The sequence below is a fragment of the Carassius carassius genome, chromosome 19 (genome assembly GCF_963082965.1).
Source record: "Carassius carassius chromosome 19, fCarCar2.1, whole genome shotgun sequence".
Lineage (NCBI taxonomy): Eukaryota > Metazoa > Chordata > Actinopteri > Cypriniformes > Cyprinidae > Carassius > Carassius carassius.
Window position 1 is genome coordinate 23,459,658 of NC_081773.1, and position 17,760 is coordinate 23,477,417.

The 17,760-nt window shown below is 35.6% G+C and overlaps 3 protein-coding genes across 3 annotated transcripts in view; all 3 read left to right on the plus strand.

Annotated features, from left to right (window-relative positions):
- The first annotated feature begins 7 nt into the window (after positions 1 to 7).
- Positions 8 to 7,105, plus strand: lss (lanosterol synthase (2,3-oxidosqualene-lanosterol cyclase)). The gene is made up of 22 exons (XM_059499423.1): positions 8 to 133; positions 625 to 793; positions 873 to 1,011; positions 1,273 to 1,381; positions 1,954 to 2,075; positions 2,186 to 2,282; positions 2,378 to 2,513; positions 2,627 to 2,735; positions 2,820 to 2,938; positions 3,115 to 3,212; positions 3,312 to 3,339; positions 3,445 to 3,501; positions 3,579 to 3,650; positions 3,751 to 3,801; positions 4,039 to 4,188; positions 5,107 to 5,203; positions 5,291 to 5,396; positions 5,474 to 5,539; positions 5,622 to 5,702; positions 5,815 to 5,985; positions 6,558 to 6,636; positions 6,728 to 7,105. The coding sequence occupies exons 1-22, from the start codon at positions 120 to 122 to the stop codon at positions 6,863 to 6,865; spliced, it is 2,208 nt and encodes a 735-aa protein (XP_059355406.1). The 5' UTR covers positions 8 to 119; the 3' UTR covers positions 6,866 to 7,105.
- Positions 7,106 to 7,598: 493 nt separating this feature from the next.
- lmln (leishmanolysin-like (metallopeptidase M8 family)) lies at positions 7,599 to 13,933 on the plus strand. The gene is made up of 17 exons (XM_059499424.1): positions 7,599 to 7,887; positions 8,374 to 8,471; positions 8,554 to 8,584; positions 8,680 to 8,762; positions 8,892 to 9,009; positions 9,540 to 9,718; positions 9,820 to 9,925; positions 10,011 to 10,105; positions 10,311 to 10,428; positions 10,510 to 10,617; positions 10,747 to 10,823; positions 11,289 to 11,399; positions 11,779 to 11,911; positions 12,088 to 12,247; positions 12,380 to 12,510; positions 12,767 to 12,977; positions 13,538 to 13,933. Exons 1-17 carry the CDS (start codon positions 7,747 to 7,749, stop codon positions 13,636 to 13,638), a joined length of 2,001 nt encoding a protein of 666 aa, XP_059355407.1. The 5' UTR covers positions 7,599 to 7,746; the 3' UTR covers positions 13,639 to 13,933.
- A 3,280-nt stretch (positions 13,934 to 17,213) lies between these two features.
- osbpl11 (oxysterol binding protein-like 11) overlaps positions 17,214 to 17,760 on the plus strand; it is a 12,815-nt gene continuing 12,268 nt past the window's right edge. Inside the window, exon 1 of the mRNA XM_059500797.1 lies at positions 17,214 to 17,648. Within this exon, the coding sequence (XP_059356780.1) occupies positions 17,569 to 17,648 (80 nt within the window). The 5' untranslated portion in view covers positions 17,214 to 17,568. The remainder of the gene's footprint in view (positions 17,649 to 17,760) is intronic.

Here is a 17,760-nt window from a genome sequence, read left to right on the forward strand (position 1 = left end):
TTTTAGGGGAATAAAGAACTACATTTCCCAGGCTGCTTTTAAGGAGGCGTTCAACGTTTCGATCAGCTGAAATATGCAGGTTCTTTCAAGTTTACAAGTTTTGCTCCTGCACTTCAGAGATGACAGAGGGAACGTGAGTGCAATTGTTTAAAATTTGTAAATGCTTATGTTTTAAAATCACTAAGATATGAAATGAATATACTTTCTTATAAACGTTAAACATTAACTAATATATTATGACATTTTATGTTTTCATTTACAGTGTATTATTATTATTATTATTATTTAAGTATCAATGCCCTATAATGCAGACAATATGCTTATCTGTAGATGGTATCTTTATAATAACATATGATTTATGAAGTCATGAAACACTGCTAGGTGTTTATTTGTTTATTTATTTTTTGAGAAACACAATGAAAATGTATTTCTACAGTGCTGTTTTGTTCTTACAAAATTAACTATAATTTAAATAAATTAATGAAAGTCTTTTTATTGTTAATGTTAGATACACATAAGTTTTTTTTTTTTTTTTAAATGTGTGGTATGTTAAATGCTTGAAAAGTGTTACTGTACTACTGTTACTCTGCCCATCCAAGGTTAACATTTAAAGATTTGATTCAGGTGTTTGCGGAGAAGGGGAGGCCCCTATAAGGCCGAGCCAGTGACAGATCTCAGCCGCTGGAGGTTGAGTAATGTGGAGGGCAGACAGAGCTGGAGGTACATTGAGGAGGCAGACGGCGTGGACAGACAGCAGAGCATGCTGGAATCTCACTCTTTGGGACTGGACACGGTAAGCATTAACATTACAGACAAGTATACTGCAACTCTTATATTCATTTTCATGTCTAATCTGTTCTTCCTGACCCCAGGGTGAGTTCATCTCAGCATCCCCTGCCGCACACACTGCAGCAGAAGCTGCACTGAAGGGAATGGACTTCTACAGCCGTCTCCAGGCTAAAGATGGACACTGGGCTGGGGATTATGGTGGACCTCTTTTCTTACTTCCAGGTCATTCATTTATTATGAGACATTTAGACAGACTTTCTTTGTTTAGTCATTAGATGAAAGTAAATATTCTGATAATATATAAATAATACATTCTGCATAATATAAATAAATATTATCAGTTGAGCATTATATGACTTTTTTTTTGTCTGATTAACCCATGCATTATTAAGGTTAGAATTTGCCTTTAATAAAGTAAATAATAATGTTACTGAGAAAGATAGAATTTTAAAGGTGAACTGTCTATTTGTTGATGGTTTTCAGGTCTGCTCATAACCTGTCATATTGCTAAGATCCCACTGCCAGATGCATGGAGGCAGGAAATGGTTAGATACCTTCGCTCTGTGCAGCTGCCCGACGGAGGCTGGGGCCTGTGAGTAGTAAAAACATTGTCTTTTATTATATGGGGTGAATCTCATGATACCTACAAGGAACATCCAGATTATATTTCACAAATCAAAAGAAAATAAAGACATGATCACATTATTATAATGCAAAAAAGAGAAGGAAATCAAACGTATTACTGTAATGCAATAATAAAACAATTGAAAAGCTATTACATTTATTACATAATGTTTATTTTTTTTTATTTGTCATTTATGCTGATTTTTCTCCATTGTCTTGCCTTCTAATCTAGTTATCTATTAAACCTGGCATTGTGCACTATGAATACCATTGGCTCATTAACAAATTACTTTGTTCCTCTTTTTTTTAGTTGCTTTGGATAAAAGCATCTGCTAATTGCGTAGTAAATTCATCTGAAGAAGATATTTTGAAGATGCCGGTAACCAAACAGTTTTCTTTTCCATGACTTGCATTGCATGGACAAAAAATATAACGAGAGTCAATGGGAACAGAAACCGTTTGCTTACCAACATTCTTCAAAATATCTTTCCCTGTTCCTTTAATGTTTAACATGGAATTGAACACATATTTATTTTCCAGGCACGTTGAAGATAAGTCTACTGTTTTCGGAACAGCCTTGAATTACACCACCCTGAGAATTCTCGGAGTTGGGCCTGATGATCCAGATATGCTTCGCGCAAGGAATATTTTACACAGCAAAGGTCTGCGATTGCTGATATACAAACAGTCACTTGTATGTTCATATGTAACAAAAACCCAATAAATGAAATAATATGGTATTCAGTTTCAGTATTGTCCCGCTCTGTTACAGGTGGTGCGGTCGGTATACCCTCCTGGGGGAAATTCTGGTTGGCCATCCTCAATGTATACAGCTGGGAAGGGATGAATACGCTCTTTCCAGAGATGTGGTATCCCGAGACTTCATCCGTTTACAAATAAAGTGTCGTGTTTTTTTTTTTTTTTTACATTAGTTAGATATCCTTTCACAATTCTTTTCCATCAGGCTGTTCCCTTCCTGGGTGCCGGCACATCCCTCCACTTTATGGTGCCACTGTCGGCAGGTCTACCTGCCCATGAGCTACTGTTATGCGGTCAGGCTGTCTGCCGATGAAGATCAACTGATTCTCAGTTTAAGACAGGTAAAGTTCACAGTGCTACCACTAGAGGCCACTCGGAGACTATATTAAATCAGGCTTGTTTGCCTGAACTCTACTATCTAGTCACAGTTGTTTGTTTTTTGGGTGTTGAACAGGAGCTCTATGTCCAGGAGTACTCGACTATTGACTGGCCAGCGCAGAGGAACAACATTGCAGCTTGTGACTTGTACACACCTCACAGCACCTTGCTTACTATCGCTTATTGTGAGAGAAGTGTAACAGCTCTGTAAAATAATAATCTTTTCATTTCAGTGAAGTCACATAACATTATCAAACTTGATCTTATAGTGATCCTGAATGTGTATGAAGCTCATCACAGCACTATGCTGAGAGAAAAAGCAGTGAAGGAGCTTTATGACCATATTAAAGCAGACGATCGCTTCACTAAGTGTATCAGCATTGGCCCGGTGAGAGAAAAGAGAATACATTTGATTTTATGTAATGTCATATTGACTCTATTCATCCACATTCCTGTTTTTATTTTGTGCAGTTTCAATGTACATGATTGATCAGAAATGTTCATTAATAATAATTCAGTCTTAAATATTGCACTGTTTACAAAAATAGCTTCCTGTTTTGTCAGATTTCGAAAACGATCAATATGTTGGTACGCTGGTATGTGGATGGACCCACATCACCTGCCTTTCAAGAGCATGTGTCAAGGATACCTGACTATCTATGGTTTGTGGTCTGATTTTAGTCATTTCCTGCTTATATTGAATAATAATAATAATAATTGTCTTTCTTTTTGTCATTTTTATTTTTTTTTCAATGCTCCAGGCTGGGTTTGGATGGTATGAAAATGCAGGTGAGATGTTGTTATTTTGAAGAACATTTCATCTGATCAGTTAAATGTTGTTATTAACAATATGAATAACAATTCTCACTCACATTATAATTTTTTTCCCATCAGGGTACAAATGGATCACAGCTGTGGGATACTGCATTTGCAGTACAAGCATTTCTTGAGGTATTTTATCTTTATAAATAAAAACCCAAACTGCCGCATAGCTGATAATTGATCAGTTGGCCTTGTTTTCTGAACAGGCAGGTGCCCAGGACATCCCCAGGTTTACAGAGTGCCTCAAACAAGCCCATCATTTCTTTGATCTGACCCAGGTGACGATGATTCATTGAAATCTTATCCATCCATCTATCTATCTGAAATGTAATAATTTGGTTTCTATGTGAGGTCTGATCAGTTTTTTTATTATTATAGATCAAAGATAATCCTCCAGAATATGAGAGGTATTATAGACAAATGAACAAGGTAAACTTTTGGGTATTTCATTTCAACCTTCTTAACCATTCTTAATGAATGGTTTATGTATAGGTTGTGTATAGGTTTATACCGTTTTACTCCATTGCTGTATGTCTGTATTTATATAGCACCATGGTCCTGTGAGGCAAGACATTTCGTTCCACTGTATGTCCACACATGTAGCAGAATGACGATAAAGCTCAACTTGAACTTGAACTTGAGTGAGCGTGTGTTTGTGTGATTCAGGGAGGTTTTCCCTTCAGCACGCGGGACTGTGGTTGGATAGTTGCGGACTGCACAGCGGAAGGACTGAAATCTGTGATGCTGCTGCAGGAGCAGTGCGGTTTCCTCACAGAAAAAGTTCCCGCTGAAAGACTTTGTGATGCTGTCAATGTGGTAAAAGACATGTTTACAGTTCGACATGTTTAACATTCTGTCTGTGTCTTATCAGTGCAGAGCCACAATAATCTGATTTACAGTACACTTCTTATAGCAACAATCCCCTTGGAGCAATCTAGGGTTAAGTGTTTTGCTCAAGGGCACAGTATGCTTAAGCTACTATGCAACCCAGAAAATCTTTGACTCAAATCTCATCAACTCACAGCACAGACAGTGTCAGATCCTATTAAGAGGGTCTTTACTCCCTATTTTTAATCTCAGTCTTTCAAAAATGTTATTTTTCTCTATGTTTACTGAGTATTTAAATATATGTTAATTATATTGAGTAATTATTCATAGGCTGATATAATATATTCTCACTTCTCTAATGTTCATGCATGGCTCATCTTTCCAATGAAATTGCACAGTGAAATGCATCCAAACTAACAGGCTATGTCAGAATAAACACACATGTATCATATTGTTCAAAAGTTTGGGGGTGGCAGGATTTTTTTTTTTTTTTTTTTTAAAGTTGTCTCTTATTGTCACCAAAGCTGTATTTATTTGATCAAAAATACAGTAGAAACAATAATATTGTGAAATATTATTATGATTTTCAATAGCTGTTCTCTATTATAATATTAAATATTGTCACTTATTCTGTGATGGAAAAGCTGAATTTATAACAGCCATTACGCAGTCTTTTAGTGTCACATGATCCTTCAGAAATAATTTTAAGAAGCCGATTTGGTGCTCAAGAAACATTGCTTATTGCAATGCAAAAAAAAAAAGTTGTGCTGCTTAATATTTTTGTAGAAACAGTGATACATTTTTTCATGATTCTCTGATTAATAAAAAGCTGTAATAGAAAAAACAGCATTTATTTGAAATAGTGTCCTTAATGTGTCTTATTCTTTAAATGTGATTTTGTTTCAGCTGCTAAGCATGAGAAATCCTGATGGAGGGTTTGCCACGTATGAGACCAAACGTGGTGGAAAACTGCTGGAGCTGCTGAACCCATCTGAAGTGTTTGGTGATCATGCAGTAAAATGTCATATTCACTAGACAGTGCATTTTTCATCGGTCTCGACGTGTCTGTTTTTACCTCTTACTCTCCCAGGTGATATAATGATCGACTACACGTATGTTGAGTGTACCTCCGCTGTAATGCAGGCACTGAAACACTTTCACAGCGTATATCCTGAGCACAGAGCAGAAGAGATTAGGTACAGCCAAACAAAATATTTCAGCATATTGTGGTTTGAAAAATGGTTTGGTTAAACCACGTCTCTTGATCACATAGGACAACTCTTCAGCAAGGGCTGGACTACTGCAGGAGGGTTCAAAGACCTGATGGCTCATGGGAAGGGTAGGCGTCGGTTCATTTATATAATCAGAAACATTATTCTTTTGCTTCTTGGACTGTTTATGAAGTATTCTGCTTGTCTTAGGTCCTGGGGAGTATGTTTCACGTATGGAGTCTGGTTTGGTCTGGAGGCATTTGCATGTATGGGCCACACTTTCCAAAATGGGTGTGTTATTTGTTTTTCTTCTCAAATTGATGTTCATTTAATAAATCATCAGCTCATATTCTTTTACTGCACTTTATTTGTCCCTGTAATCGATTTGGTTTGTGTGTTGAAGGTCTGTTTGTGTGGAGGTGAAACGTGCCTGTGAGTTCCTGCTGTCAAAGCAGATGGAGGATGGAGGCTGGGGCGAGGACTTTGAGTCATGTGAGCAGCGCCGCTATGTTCAGAGCAAGAACTCACAGATCCACAACACCTGCTGGGCTTTGCTGGGGTTGATGGCTGCCAGGTAACATCAGCAGTAGTTTCTATATACCTCTACTGTACAGAACTGCCCTCCCGTTCAAAAACTGGGTACAGCTTTGTTTTTTTAATTTTTAAAAATTTTTTTTTAAAAATTTGCTGCACAGAAACCATAACTATAAATACAAGTAACTGCAAGAAAGTATAAATAGTATCTAACATTATTTGTACTTAGTGTAAGTAATATCTATTGTTATTTGTACGTCCTTTGCCTATTTATATATATACATATATATCTTAAACCCTTGTGAGGGTAAAAAGTGGCTTGTCTTAAGTCTAGTAATTGATATCCAAAGATTTTTTTGACTGTTAAACTCAACTAGATATTAAAGTGATTTATTTTTTTTTTTTTGATGATGATGATTTAGAATCAAAATGATTCTCAAATTTCAGTAAATATGACATTTCAGTGTTTGACAGCCTACATTAACTTTTTTTCCTGACTCTTTAGTGTTTTTCAAAGTGTTGATTTATGGAAAATTGCATGGACAACAATGAGGTTAAGTGGGGTTGCTTTTCCAAAACAGGGTTAATTTACTTAAAAGGTGTCATTTTTAGGTACCCTGACATCAGAGAGGTGGAGCGAGGCATTCAAGTTCTGATTGACAGGCAGCTGCCCAATGGAGACTGGCCACAGGTGAGCAAAGCTGTTGCTAGATCTCCAAAATTCATCTCTTTTTGAGGTCTCTCTCTAATAAAATGTGCTGGGTTGTTTCCTTGTTTTTTAGGAGAACATTTCTGGAGTGTTTAATAAAAGCTGTGCCATCAGCTACACCTCTTACAAGAATGTGTTTCCTGTGTGGACGCTGGGCCGTTTCTCACGGCTCTACCCCTGCAGCCCTCTGGCTGGGAAACTCAAACTCTAAATCAGATACTTTGTACTTGTGCCTCAAATAAGATCATTCTTATTTGAAACAAACCTGTTTGCTGCTGTTTAGAAAGTAGGACTGATTTATCAAAGTCTTTAGAATGTTATCTACAGAATGAATATTTGATTCATTTTTGTGCTCTTTTAACCATGGGACCAGGGCGTTGTATCCTGTAGATGATTATGTAATTAAAAGTGATTTCCTGTACTCTTATAATAAATAATTTTATATTTTGGATCTCTGCTTTGTGTCTGATTTATGTTTTAGAATCCCCCTCTTGTTTGCACTGACTGAAATCAATTCGGTATAATATTGTTGGGGAAACTGCATACTGCTCAGTAGTTTAGAATGCTCTATGTAAAAGATATGTACAAATTATTATTGTTATTATTATAATACTTATTATTAATAATAAAAAAACATAAATTAAACATGCAAAGTAATGAGGTCACGTGACCTCGATGTAGCCAAAGAAAACACTGACAAATATTTCGTATGTGTTCTGTCCCTCATAATAATTTTTTTAATTGTACGCAGTATAAATTGTGCAGTATTAGATAGGTATTTTCATTCTGAGCCCGTCTACAGCTCTGCTGAGCTAAGTATTTAGTACACAGCAAGCTCAGCAAACAAAACAATATCTACAGCTATTATTAGTAGTAGTAAAGTAATATTACATTTATATTGGGTACGGGCTTTTATTTTGAAACGCTGAAGCACTGTTTCCGCGTTCACGCTGCTCTGGGTTTATGGGTGAAGCCGGTTTAATGAACAGCTGATTTGAATTCTTCACGGAACATTTTTCAATGTTATGCGGTATTGAAGTGCTTTTTGCAGCATGACAGGACGGAGATATGAATGTTAAAGTCACGGAGTGAATGATGGCGTCAGGATGGCGGCAGCCTCGATCAGTTAGAGCTGCTTTACTCTTTAACACCACCCTCATCATCCTCATCATCTTCATCAGCACCGGCGCAAAGACGCACACCTGTGACCATAAAGTGCCCCTGCCAACAGAGGTCAGGCTCTCTTAATTGTCATGTTTTGTCTTCTGGTTCTCAAATACGACATTTAAGATTCTGCCTTCTTAATAACATGTAATATGTGCATTCTTTATATCATCCCATGTTGTGCTTTATCTCCTAAAAATGAATAATAGCTTAGACTGACAATTTGCTAACGTATCCTTTATGTTCCACAGAAGAAAGAAAGTAACTTTAAGGTCAATAAATAGAGGCAGAATTTTTAATTTGGGTAAAACTGTTGCTTTAAAAGGCATTTTTCTGGAAGATTAAAGGGACAGTTAACCATAAAATGACAAATATCTCATAATTTGCTCGCTTCTTCTGTAGTACATAAATAAATTATATCGCAGTCCAAGCTCTTTTTTTCCTCCATGTTCAATAAAAATCATCCTTCACTGCTCAAATAGTCTATGGAATATTGTTTTACAATATTATTTTGCCAGTACTTATAATAATATCTGCTGCTGTTTGCCATTCTAGGTCATACATAAAGTGTTTTTGAAGCCAGATAGATTGACCAAAAGAAGCACTGACCAGCTGTTAAAGATCCAAATAGAGTATGACTCCAGCTTGGATGGGTTAGTTATAATTTATTAGTTCATTAGATACAGTAATGCCACATTGTCATCCATTGACTTAATATCTTTACTGCTCACACAGGTTAGATGAAGCCAAAAGCAGCCTTGTGAAGGTATTTTGATTTCTGTATCTTGTATATGGCCTTTCACATGTACATATGATGCATGCATTCACACACATTATTGATCTCTTCTGCTTTGCTTCAAGGATGAGCTCCTCCCACAGGCTATTGATTATCTTCAGAAAGCCTTCAGGGTTCGTAGACAGTCAGGTCCAATATTACTGAGCAGGTAATTATTTTCTCAGCTAGTATTGTCTGACAGCAAATCCTCTTAAAATTGCACTCAGCCATGTCCTTCTGTGAATATTTAATCTCGTTAGTTTTTTGTAATCCCGATGATTTTTTTCTTAATGATTAGACAATGTGCAACCAATCAGTACCTTAGGAAAAGAGATGATCCACATCGCTACTGTCAGGGACCGTGTGCAGACATCACCAAGTGTGGCCCAGTCGTTGTCCCTGAACAACATTTGCAGGTAGGTCCCCCTCAAATTTTTTGGACAAAATCTATTTTCTTTCTTATTTTGTTTATTCCTTTTTTTATTGCAATGTATTTGCTGCATATAAACCATACAGATTATATATATATAAAAAAACTCAAGACATAGTGATTTTGTTCAACATTTTTTTTTGTCATTTTGGTAGCTTAATATGAGCAATATTCCAGATATCTATTTCATACCGATGTGAATTACTCAACCAAGCCTATTTATTTCACCCTTTGTTAATTTTGGAATCACTTGATTTCACCCTAAATTACATATAAGGAGCATTGTATGATAATTAAGGTGTCTTTTGATGTCTATTGATGTTTATATATTCAATTCGGTGTTTGAAATATTGTTTTAAAAATTATCTGCATAAATATACAGAAGCACCATGCCTACTTAAAGATCCATTTTAAGTGGATTTTTTATGGATAAAATGAATTCTATTATTTCTAATTCTGACAAATATAAATATATTGCATGATAATTTTTGATTCATAGAATGAGGTTTCCTTTAGCAATGCAGGGTTTGCAGTGAGTTTGGCAAGTCCTGTGGCCCCGCTGGTCCTCCTGATGGTGAGGGGGTGGTGAGGGCTGATTTTGTGTTGTACGTGAGTGCGATGACCACAGAGCGTTGTGGACAAGAAAACATCGTAGCCTATGCAGCGTACTGCCAGCTGGAGTCTGAACTGGACAGGTAATCGAAAATACTTGAAATGGGAATGTAGGTGATTTTAATTTGCCTTAGAGTATACTGTGGAAATAGGTGACAGTAACGGCAGAAGTTTCTTAATGTAGGCCCATCGCTGGATATGCCAATCTGTGTCCCAATATGATCTCTACTCAAGCTCAGGAGTTTGAAGGGATGCTGTCCACAGTCAAACATGAGATCATACATGCCCTGGTAATGACATGAAACTCTGCACATCCTCATGAGGAGAGCTTTAGAGTTTATCATTGTTGTTATCATATGTTCTGTATGTTTTAAGGGTTTTTCTGCAGGACTCTTTGCGTTTTACCATGATGATGATGGGAAACCTTTGACACCACGTTCTGCAAGTGGTCTACCTGCATACAATGAAAGGTGATGGTGAATTTTATTATTTTATTGTAAAATTGAGATAATTATATTGCATTAATACAGGTTAAAATAATTTTAGTAAAAAAAAAAAAAAAGCATGATCTCCTGATATACTGTATGTATATAATGGACCTTGGTTGTTAAACTATGTACATAACACTGCGTTTATTTCTTTCTTTCTCTCTCTCTCTCTCTCTCTCTCCCTCAGTTTAGGGTTATATCAATGGAGTGATAAAGTCATCAGAAGAGCTACTCGGCTGTGGGACATCCGTGGAGGCCACATGGTCAGACACACGGTCCATCTTCTGGCCACCCCACGTGTGGTTGTAAGTATTTATTTTTCTTTGAAAAGAACAGCATCTAAATAAAAGAACTTAGCTACATGAACTGCTGTGATGTTTTATCAGGAGGAAGCCAGGAGACATTTTAATTGCCCCATTCTAGAGGGCATGGAACTGGAGAACCAGGGGGGTGCTGGCACCGAGTTCAACCACTGGGAAAAACGTCTGTTAGAGGTCCTAAAACCAAATCTTCCCTGGTGGTGTTCATGAACACTTAACTACTTCAGTGTCAGTACTGTCAAAGTACTGTGTTTTTTTTTTGTTTTTTTTTTTTATTGAATTCAGCATGTTTTATTTTAACAGAATGAGGCAATGACTGGATCTCATACACAGAACAGAGTGTTTTCCAGAATTACTTTGGCCATAATGGAGGATACTGGGTAAGCGATGTATTGTTGCTCATGGCTAATGCAGGGTATGCACTTACTAAGGTGTAAACTTCTACATTTACAGGTATAGTTAGATTCTGTCTTCATTTACTCACCCTCATGTTCACACTGTACGCTTTGTGAAACACAAAAGAGGTTATTTTAAAGAATGTCGGTAACCAAATAATTTCGGTTCCCATTCACTGTCCACAGTATGTACAAAAAATATTAATGGGACCCGAAACTGTTTAAGCATTCCTCTATATCTATGTATCTATATCTGTATATCTATTATATGTGTGTGTGTGTGTGTGTGTCTATATATATATATATATATACCGTATATATAGAGGCTGAGTAAGTGTTGAAAGAATTTGCATTTCTTCCTACCCCTTAAGTGTAATTTAGTTATTTAAGTACTAGAATGCTAAGACTGTCCTATGATTAACTCCTCTCTGTGCTATTTTCTGTTTTAAGGTGGTACAGAGCCAATTATAGTATGGCAGAGAACTTGGAGTGGGGAAGAGGTTTGGGTTGCGACTTTGTGATGAAAAGCTGTAAATTCTGGATAGACCAACATCGCCATACGTAAGCTTTGATGCATGAGATACGAAATAAAACTGTGTACACTTCTGAAAAACTTTATTTTTGTTGTTGTTGTATTAAGTGGACAATGAACTTTTATTTGTTTTGGGAGATGCTTTTATCAAAATGCCATACGACTGCATTAAAAAAAAAACTGTACATTTCATAAGTTCATGTGTTCCCTAGGAATACAAACTCATGTTGCTAGTGGTACAGAAACAAATTAGATTGTATGTTGTACATTTGTAGCAGTTCTTTATTTCAGATTGATTATTGTATCTCTTCCAGGGAAACTGGAGTTTCAGTCTTAAATATATGTAAAACATATTGGTTAAGTTTGGGGTCATTGATTGGACATCTGTTCCTAATGTGTTTGAAACAGGAGGCCAACCCTGAGCCCGTACTGTGATTCTGTGAGGAGCGCACCTCTGCAGCTCACCTGCAGGCAGGACCAGCTGGCAGTGGCCGTGTGCAACCTGCAGAAGTTTCCTCATGCGCTTCCTGCAGAGTATCAGGTAAGATCAGCAGAAATCCAGGTAAAAAATCCTCTGTATCTTCCTTCAATTCTTATTCGTACTGTATTGTGAAAAGCAGTATACAAATAAAATTGACTGGTTATTTACAGATAAATACAAGATCACTGCCTTTATAGAAGGTTGATTTAATGTATTAAACCCTCTCCATCCTCTAGTACTTTGACCTTATCCCTGGTGTCCCTGAGGAAGATTTGCCAGCATACGGAGGGGCTGTAGAGATCGCAGACTACTGTCCTTTTAGCCAGGAGTTTAGTTGGCATGTAGGTGGGGAATACCAGCGCAGCTCTTACTGCAGGATACAGGAGAACCAGCCAGGTGAGATGCCATTCACTCACATCCTTTCTTCATTTAGAAGTAGAATGGAAGGTCTCCTTTGTTTATTCCTTCTTGTGTTGTTCAGTATTTTTTTTGCATGTAGTTGAGACTATTGGGATTTTGCTTTTTTAGCCACATGGAGAAACTATGGGGTGGAACAGTATGGCCCGGGGTCAGTGTGTCTGTACCAGAAGTCACCATTTGTAATGGAGCAGTGCACCAAAAGAATGACCTACCCAGACTGGGGCAGTGGTTGCTATAAGGTAATAATGTAATGGTAGATCTCATGAGAGATTATTGTGACATTATTACAATTCAAAGTAAGGTTTTTTTTTTTTTTTTTTTTTTTTAATAAACGGTAATAAAAGCGTATATTTAAAATAAGTTGTCTTTACTGGCACTTTTGATCATTTCTCTTAATGATAGTGTAAATATATAAGTAAAATTATTGTAAATAATTAAACCACTGCAACTTAGGAAAATGATGCTTTATGGTACCGAAACGGATTTGTGTTGCAGGTGTCTTGCACAGCCCAAGGGTTGTTGGTCTGGGTGCAGAATGAGTCCTATCCATGTGTTCGTACTGGTCAGGTGATCAACGTGAGCATACGAATGAATGGATGGGTCTACAGTGGACAGCTCATCTGCCCAACCTGCTCTGACTTCTGCAGTGTCTGCCCCCTCCCTCATGAGATCCCCCCTCAAAACACCACCAAGAGTGCCCACTTAGGTAAGTTACTAAATCACCACGTTTATGGCTGTAAGACTATACCACGAGTGGTTGCTTATTGGTGTTATTTTTTTATATATACTGTATTTAAACATATAAAATAAGTATTATTATTATTATTGATAATGCATATCATAGAAGTATGGATAATGTAGTAAATGAGTAAACATTGACAATTAAATATTCATATTAAATAAAAATAAGTATTTTTAATTTTGGTAAGGCAAGTTTATTTATATTGTACATTTCTTACAGAATTGTAATTAAACGTTTTTATAAAATCATTCTATGAGATGCATAAAAATTACTATAAAAAGTTACAAAAAGAATAAACACATTACATTAAAATGATAAAAATGTAAATTCAAATGTATTAAAAATGATTACAAATATTAGGCTACTGTTTAAAAATAAAATTAAAATGGACTGAAGCCACCAATTTTGCCTGTCTGACATAAAATTGATATTTATAAACATCAGTTGTGTTAATATGTAAAATAGGGTGTTTGCCAAAAAAGGCTCATTTCCTTCATATTAAAATAATTATTTTCTTTTCTCAGATCCTTGTTCCAGGTCTTCTTGTTTGGTGGTGAACTTATGGCAGCTCTTGTTAACTCTTACTCCACTGCTGATCGGCTTCCTCCTTTGTGGCCGGGACTGAATTTGTTCATGGTTTATTGGGTGAAAAAGTAGTCTACACTTCCATAGTGTGGTCTGTGATCTGATAACTGTTCTCTCTTTGTGGCAGTATGGCCTGTAGGTGGGATTGAAAAGCCATTGATTGCACTCCTCCTTGCCTGGCTGTCAGGTGCCAGCGAGCTGTTGATCCAATGTGAAGCCATAGTCATGCAAGTTAAGGTTATGTAGGTGCTAATTAATGTTCTCTTTGTCTCTCTGATGGACCTGTAGCATTTTGGGTCATGAAATAGGCATCTGGTTGAGTGATGAGAGATAATCTCTCTGGTGTTCTGCTCATGGTGTTTGTCTGCTGTTTCGTAAAATTACTTGCAATTTTAACAAGTGTTAAAATGTTTGATCAGCGTATATCAGGTCATGTGACTGACGATGCTAGTGATTTTGCATGGAGAAGTGCAGGTGAGATCTCTGTGAAGGTCCGTGCAAGTGCTGATTTTATTTATTTTTTTTTGTTTATAGAAATTTGAATGTTGCTGTTGTACAAGATAAATAACTCGGAAAGGGTTTAAACGTGTGATTTTATTAATACAGAGATGAGTTCAGAAGTCAGAGATTACATTAAACATCTGGGATTTTTTATTATTATTACAGGTACCGGTAAATAGAACATTTTTGGATTTTGAGATATTTCAAAAAACAAAACAAAAGATATATAATGTAAATGAAGAAAAACATTTCTAGGTCACTAAAAGTTGACATTGATCAAGGGTCTCTTTATACTGACAGTCAGATGTTCTTTCTTCCGTTGAAGCACAAGATGCTCTCTTGTATCATTCTCAAGTCATGCTGGAGAACATAAGTTTACACACTCTCAAGTTCACGAGCAGCTCCAGTCAGTTATATTTTAGTATCATTAAAATACCATTGTAGTTTTAATCTATATTTTGAATTAGTTTTTATTTATTTTGTTTTGTTTTAGTCTTCTTGCTGTGATCTGTGATTTTTATACTAAGTTTAACTAAATGAAAAATGAAGAATGTTACCTTGTCGACTAACTAAAATAAGTATTTTTCTATTAATTTGATTTCAAGTAACAACCTTTTTAGTTAACTATATAACCCTGGCTTGACAACGGATGACAAACCAAATACTCAGAAATTAAAACATTTATTTTAATTTTTTATTGAAATGTTCACTCAAATTATGTTGATTGTATATAAATTCTAAGAGATTTTGTATTAAATTAAAATTTAATTAGTGGTCTCAGATGTGTGGACCTTTGAGATTTAGTTTATTGCAGTTATTTATTTGACACTGTCATTCTGATTCTGTTTACCTTGAAATGTGTTGCCAGATTTCAGTCCTAAAGGGCTGTCCTACCAAGGCTCCAGATCTTTATAGACTTTGTTGTCTTATAACAATCAACTCACTAAAAGCCCTTGAGAAAAGTGCTTTTTATAGACCTTTATATGAGATCAGATGACAGCAGCATTTTGATAAGTATCTTGTTTTTTTTATGATTCTATTATAGAATGTGTCATGGTGTCCGTTCACTACAGTAGCAAGGTACAATTAGTAGTGCTGACCTTTATTTTAAATAGAAAATCTGGCACAGATATGCCATTAAAGCCACATTGTAACTTGCTTTGTTAATGCATTCAAAATGTAGCCAATATAAAAAAAAAATGAAACTGGGGACAAATACCAAGGAGTTGCACTGTATATGTGATAGTTTAGAGACTAGATTGTTATTTGTGTTAGAGGACTAGTGAAGGTGTCTGTTATGTAATTTCTTTTTTATCTTATAATATTGAATTAGTAGAAGATTAGAACCCTTTGCCATTCATAACTTCTTAGTATTAATTTTTTTTAACTTCTTTTTGTTAGGTAATACAATGCTTTCACTTTAGGACACAGTATTAGTTGCTGAGAGACAAATATGGCAGCTTTAAATACAACATTAATTTAGAGCCTTTACGTATGGAATGTTGTGTAAATATGTTTCTATTGTAGTACTGACTGCTGATGTGTTCATTTTATTTTGCATTTTAAGCGTACTGTCTGATGAAGAGATTTATTGTAAAATATGGAGCAAATGAGATTCCAGATTTCATAGTGAAACACTAAAATATGGTGTGATTATGGTATGAATTCATATTTACTGTATGTATGTGGAGTTGGAGTTTATATTCTGAAATGTTGGACTGAATGAGTCTTACCGTTTTAACTGAAGGAGTTTTGTACTCTCAATCAAACCTCAACTGAAATGCCTTTCCTTTCATGGTATTCACTCAAGGACAGCATGAGCATATCGTTTTAACAGTATGTCTGAACATCATTTTTTAGATTGAAAGCAAACTTTTGTGTTTTGCTCATAGGAGACCCTTTTCTTGAAAATTGTAATCATCACTGTGAGCATTGACACTAAGTAGCATTCAAACATTTACAAACAAACATAATTTATGTAATTGTGCTCTTTCTGTTTTATATATATATATATATAATCACCATTATACAACCTGTTTTCATTATTTATTTGTGTTGTTGCTGCATAAAAAGCAATTCTTTATCAATTGTAACCTTGTAATTTGACAATGCTTATATTTGAATGTCTTATGTTAAATCCTCATGACCTCTTGTGGTCTTGAACCATTTCAATTGAGATTATCTTGAAAATTACAGGATATTTGACATTCTAATCAAATTGTGAATTTATCAGAACAAATGTGATATTCTTTTTTGTTTGACTTTTTATGTCCCAATGTTGTACAATGACTTGTACTGCTTAGCCCAAACATTTCATTATGTCTTTGGGTGCCGTTTTCTTTATTTCACTTATTTTATTTATCTATTAATTAATTTAATAAATAATTTCTGAATGTTTCGGTTGGAAAATATAGTAATGTGTGGAATCAGACAAACCATCTCTTTTGATAAAAATTGGATTCTACAACTAGTAAAAATGCATATAAATGACTATATAAGAGAATAACATCCTACAGCCAGAAATTGAAAATGCCAAGCCATGAGACTGTTGTAAAAAGACCAAAGACAAGTCTATGCAGAACTAAAAATCTACCAGATTATCACACATTATTAGTTTTTTCTCCCTGTTTTGTATTGTATATGGTACATCAGTGCTGTTTTAATGATACACAATTAAAAGATGTTAACAGTCCTCCTGTTGAGACGTAATTTACATTGTTTACAATTATTTCCCCAATAAAATCAATTATGCTTTATATGAATTATGACAATTTTTTTTTATTTACCTTTTAAGTCAATGTTTGAAAGTGGTAAAATCCCATCCATACATGATTTTACTTGTGTTAAAAGTGCAGAAATTATACTGTATACATTCTTCATAAAGTTTTTGTTTTAGCTTTGCTCTCAATAAAAATATTAAGTTGCCAATATTTTTGTTATTTGTAATTGTAATATATATTATATATAACAATCAACATATTTCACCGTCATTGGTTTTGAATGTCACTAGGGTGGCGTCATTACATCTAGCCAATCAGAATGAGAGCTGATCTAGCTGCACCTAGGACTTTTAATGTGAAAGGTGGATTATGTGGCGCTTTGTATGTAAAATAACACTCAAAATCGAATTCTAGTAAGCTATATTGATATAATGAATAAAAATAAATAAATATGAATAAATTTAATTAAATCATCCCGTTTGAGCTGTTTAATTTATGTTTTTAGACCACCTCGGTCACATGATGCGGGTCGCGAATGACTTCACGCTCTGTGTCATGACTCATGGCTGCGCGAGACATAAACATGACAGTGGTTCTGTAATTCAGAGCACTGAACTAGTGCGATGATTAAAGCAGCCGCCATAATCTATCATTTTGCGTTTAGGTCCGCCATATGAACTCAGCTGGTCGGTGTTTAGTGCGCCAGGTGAAGTGATAGCTGTGCTGTAGATCACAGGAAGGATCCGATCATGCAGACTGAAGCCGTGCTGGAGCTTCACGGCGGATCACAGAGTTCCTGTAGGACAGGCTCCAAATCATGGCAGTACAGGTAAGTTACTTCACACAAACAGCTCCTTTTACAAGCAAACTGTGTTTACTTATGAGCCATGTTAACTGTTCCATATCAAATAGCACATGCTACTTTTCTAATACGAGTGAAG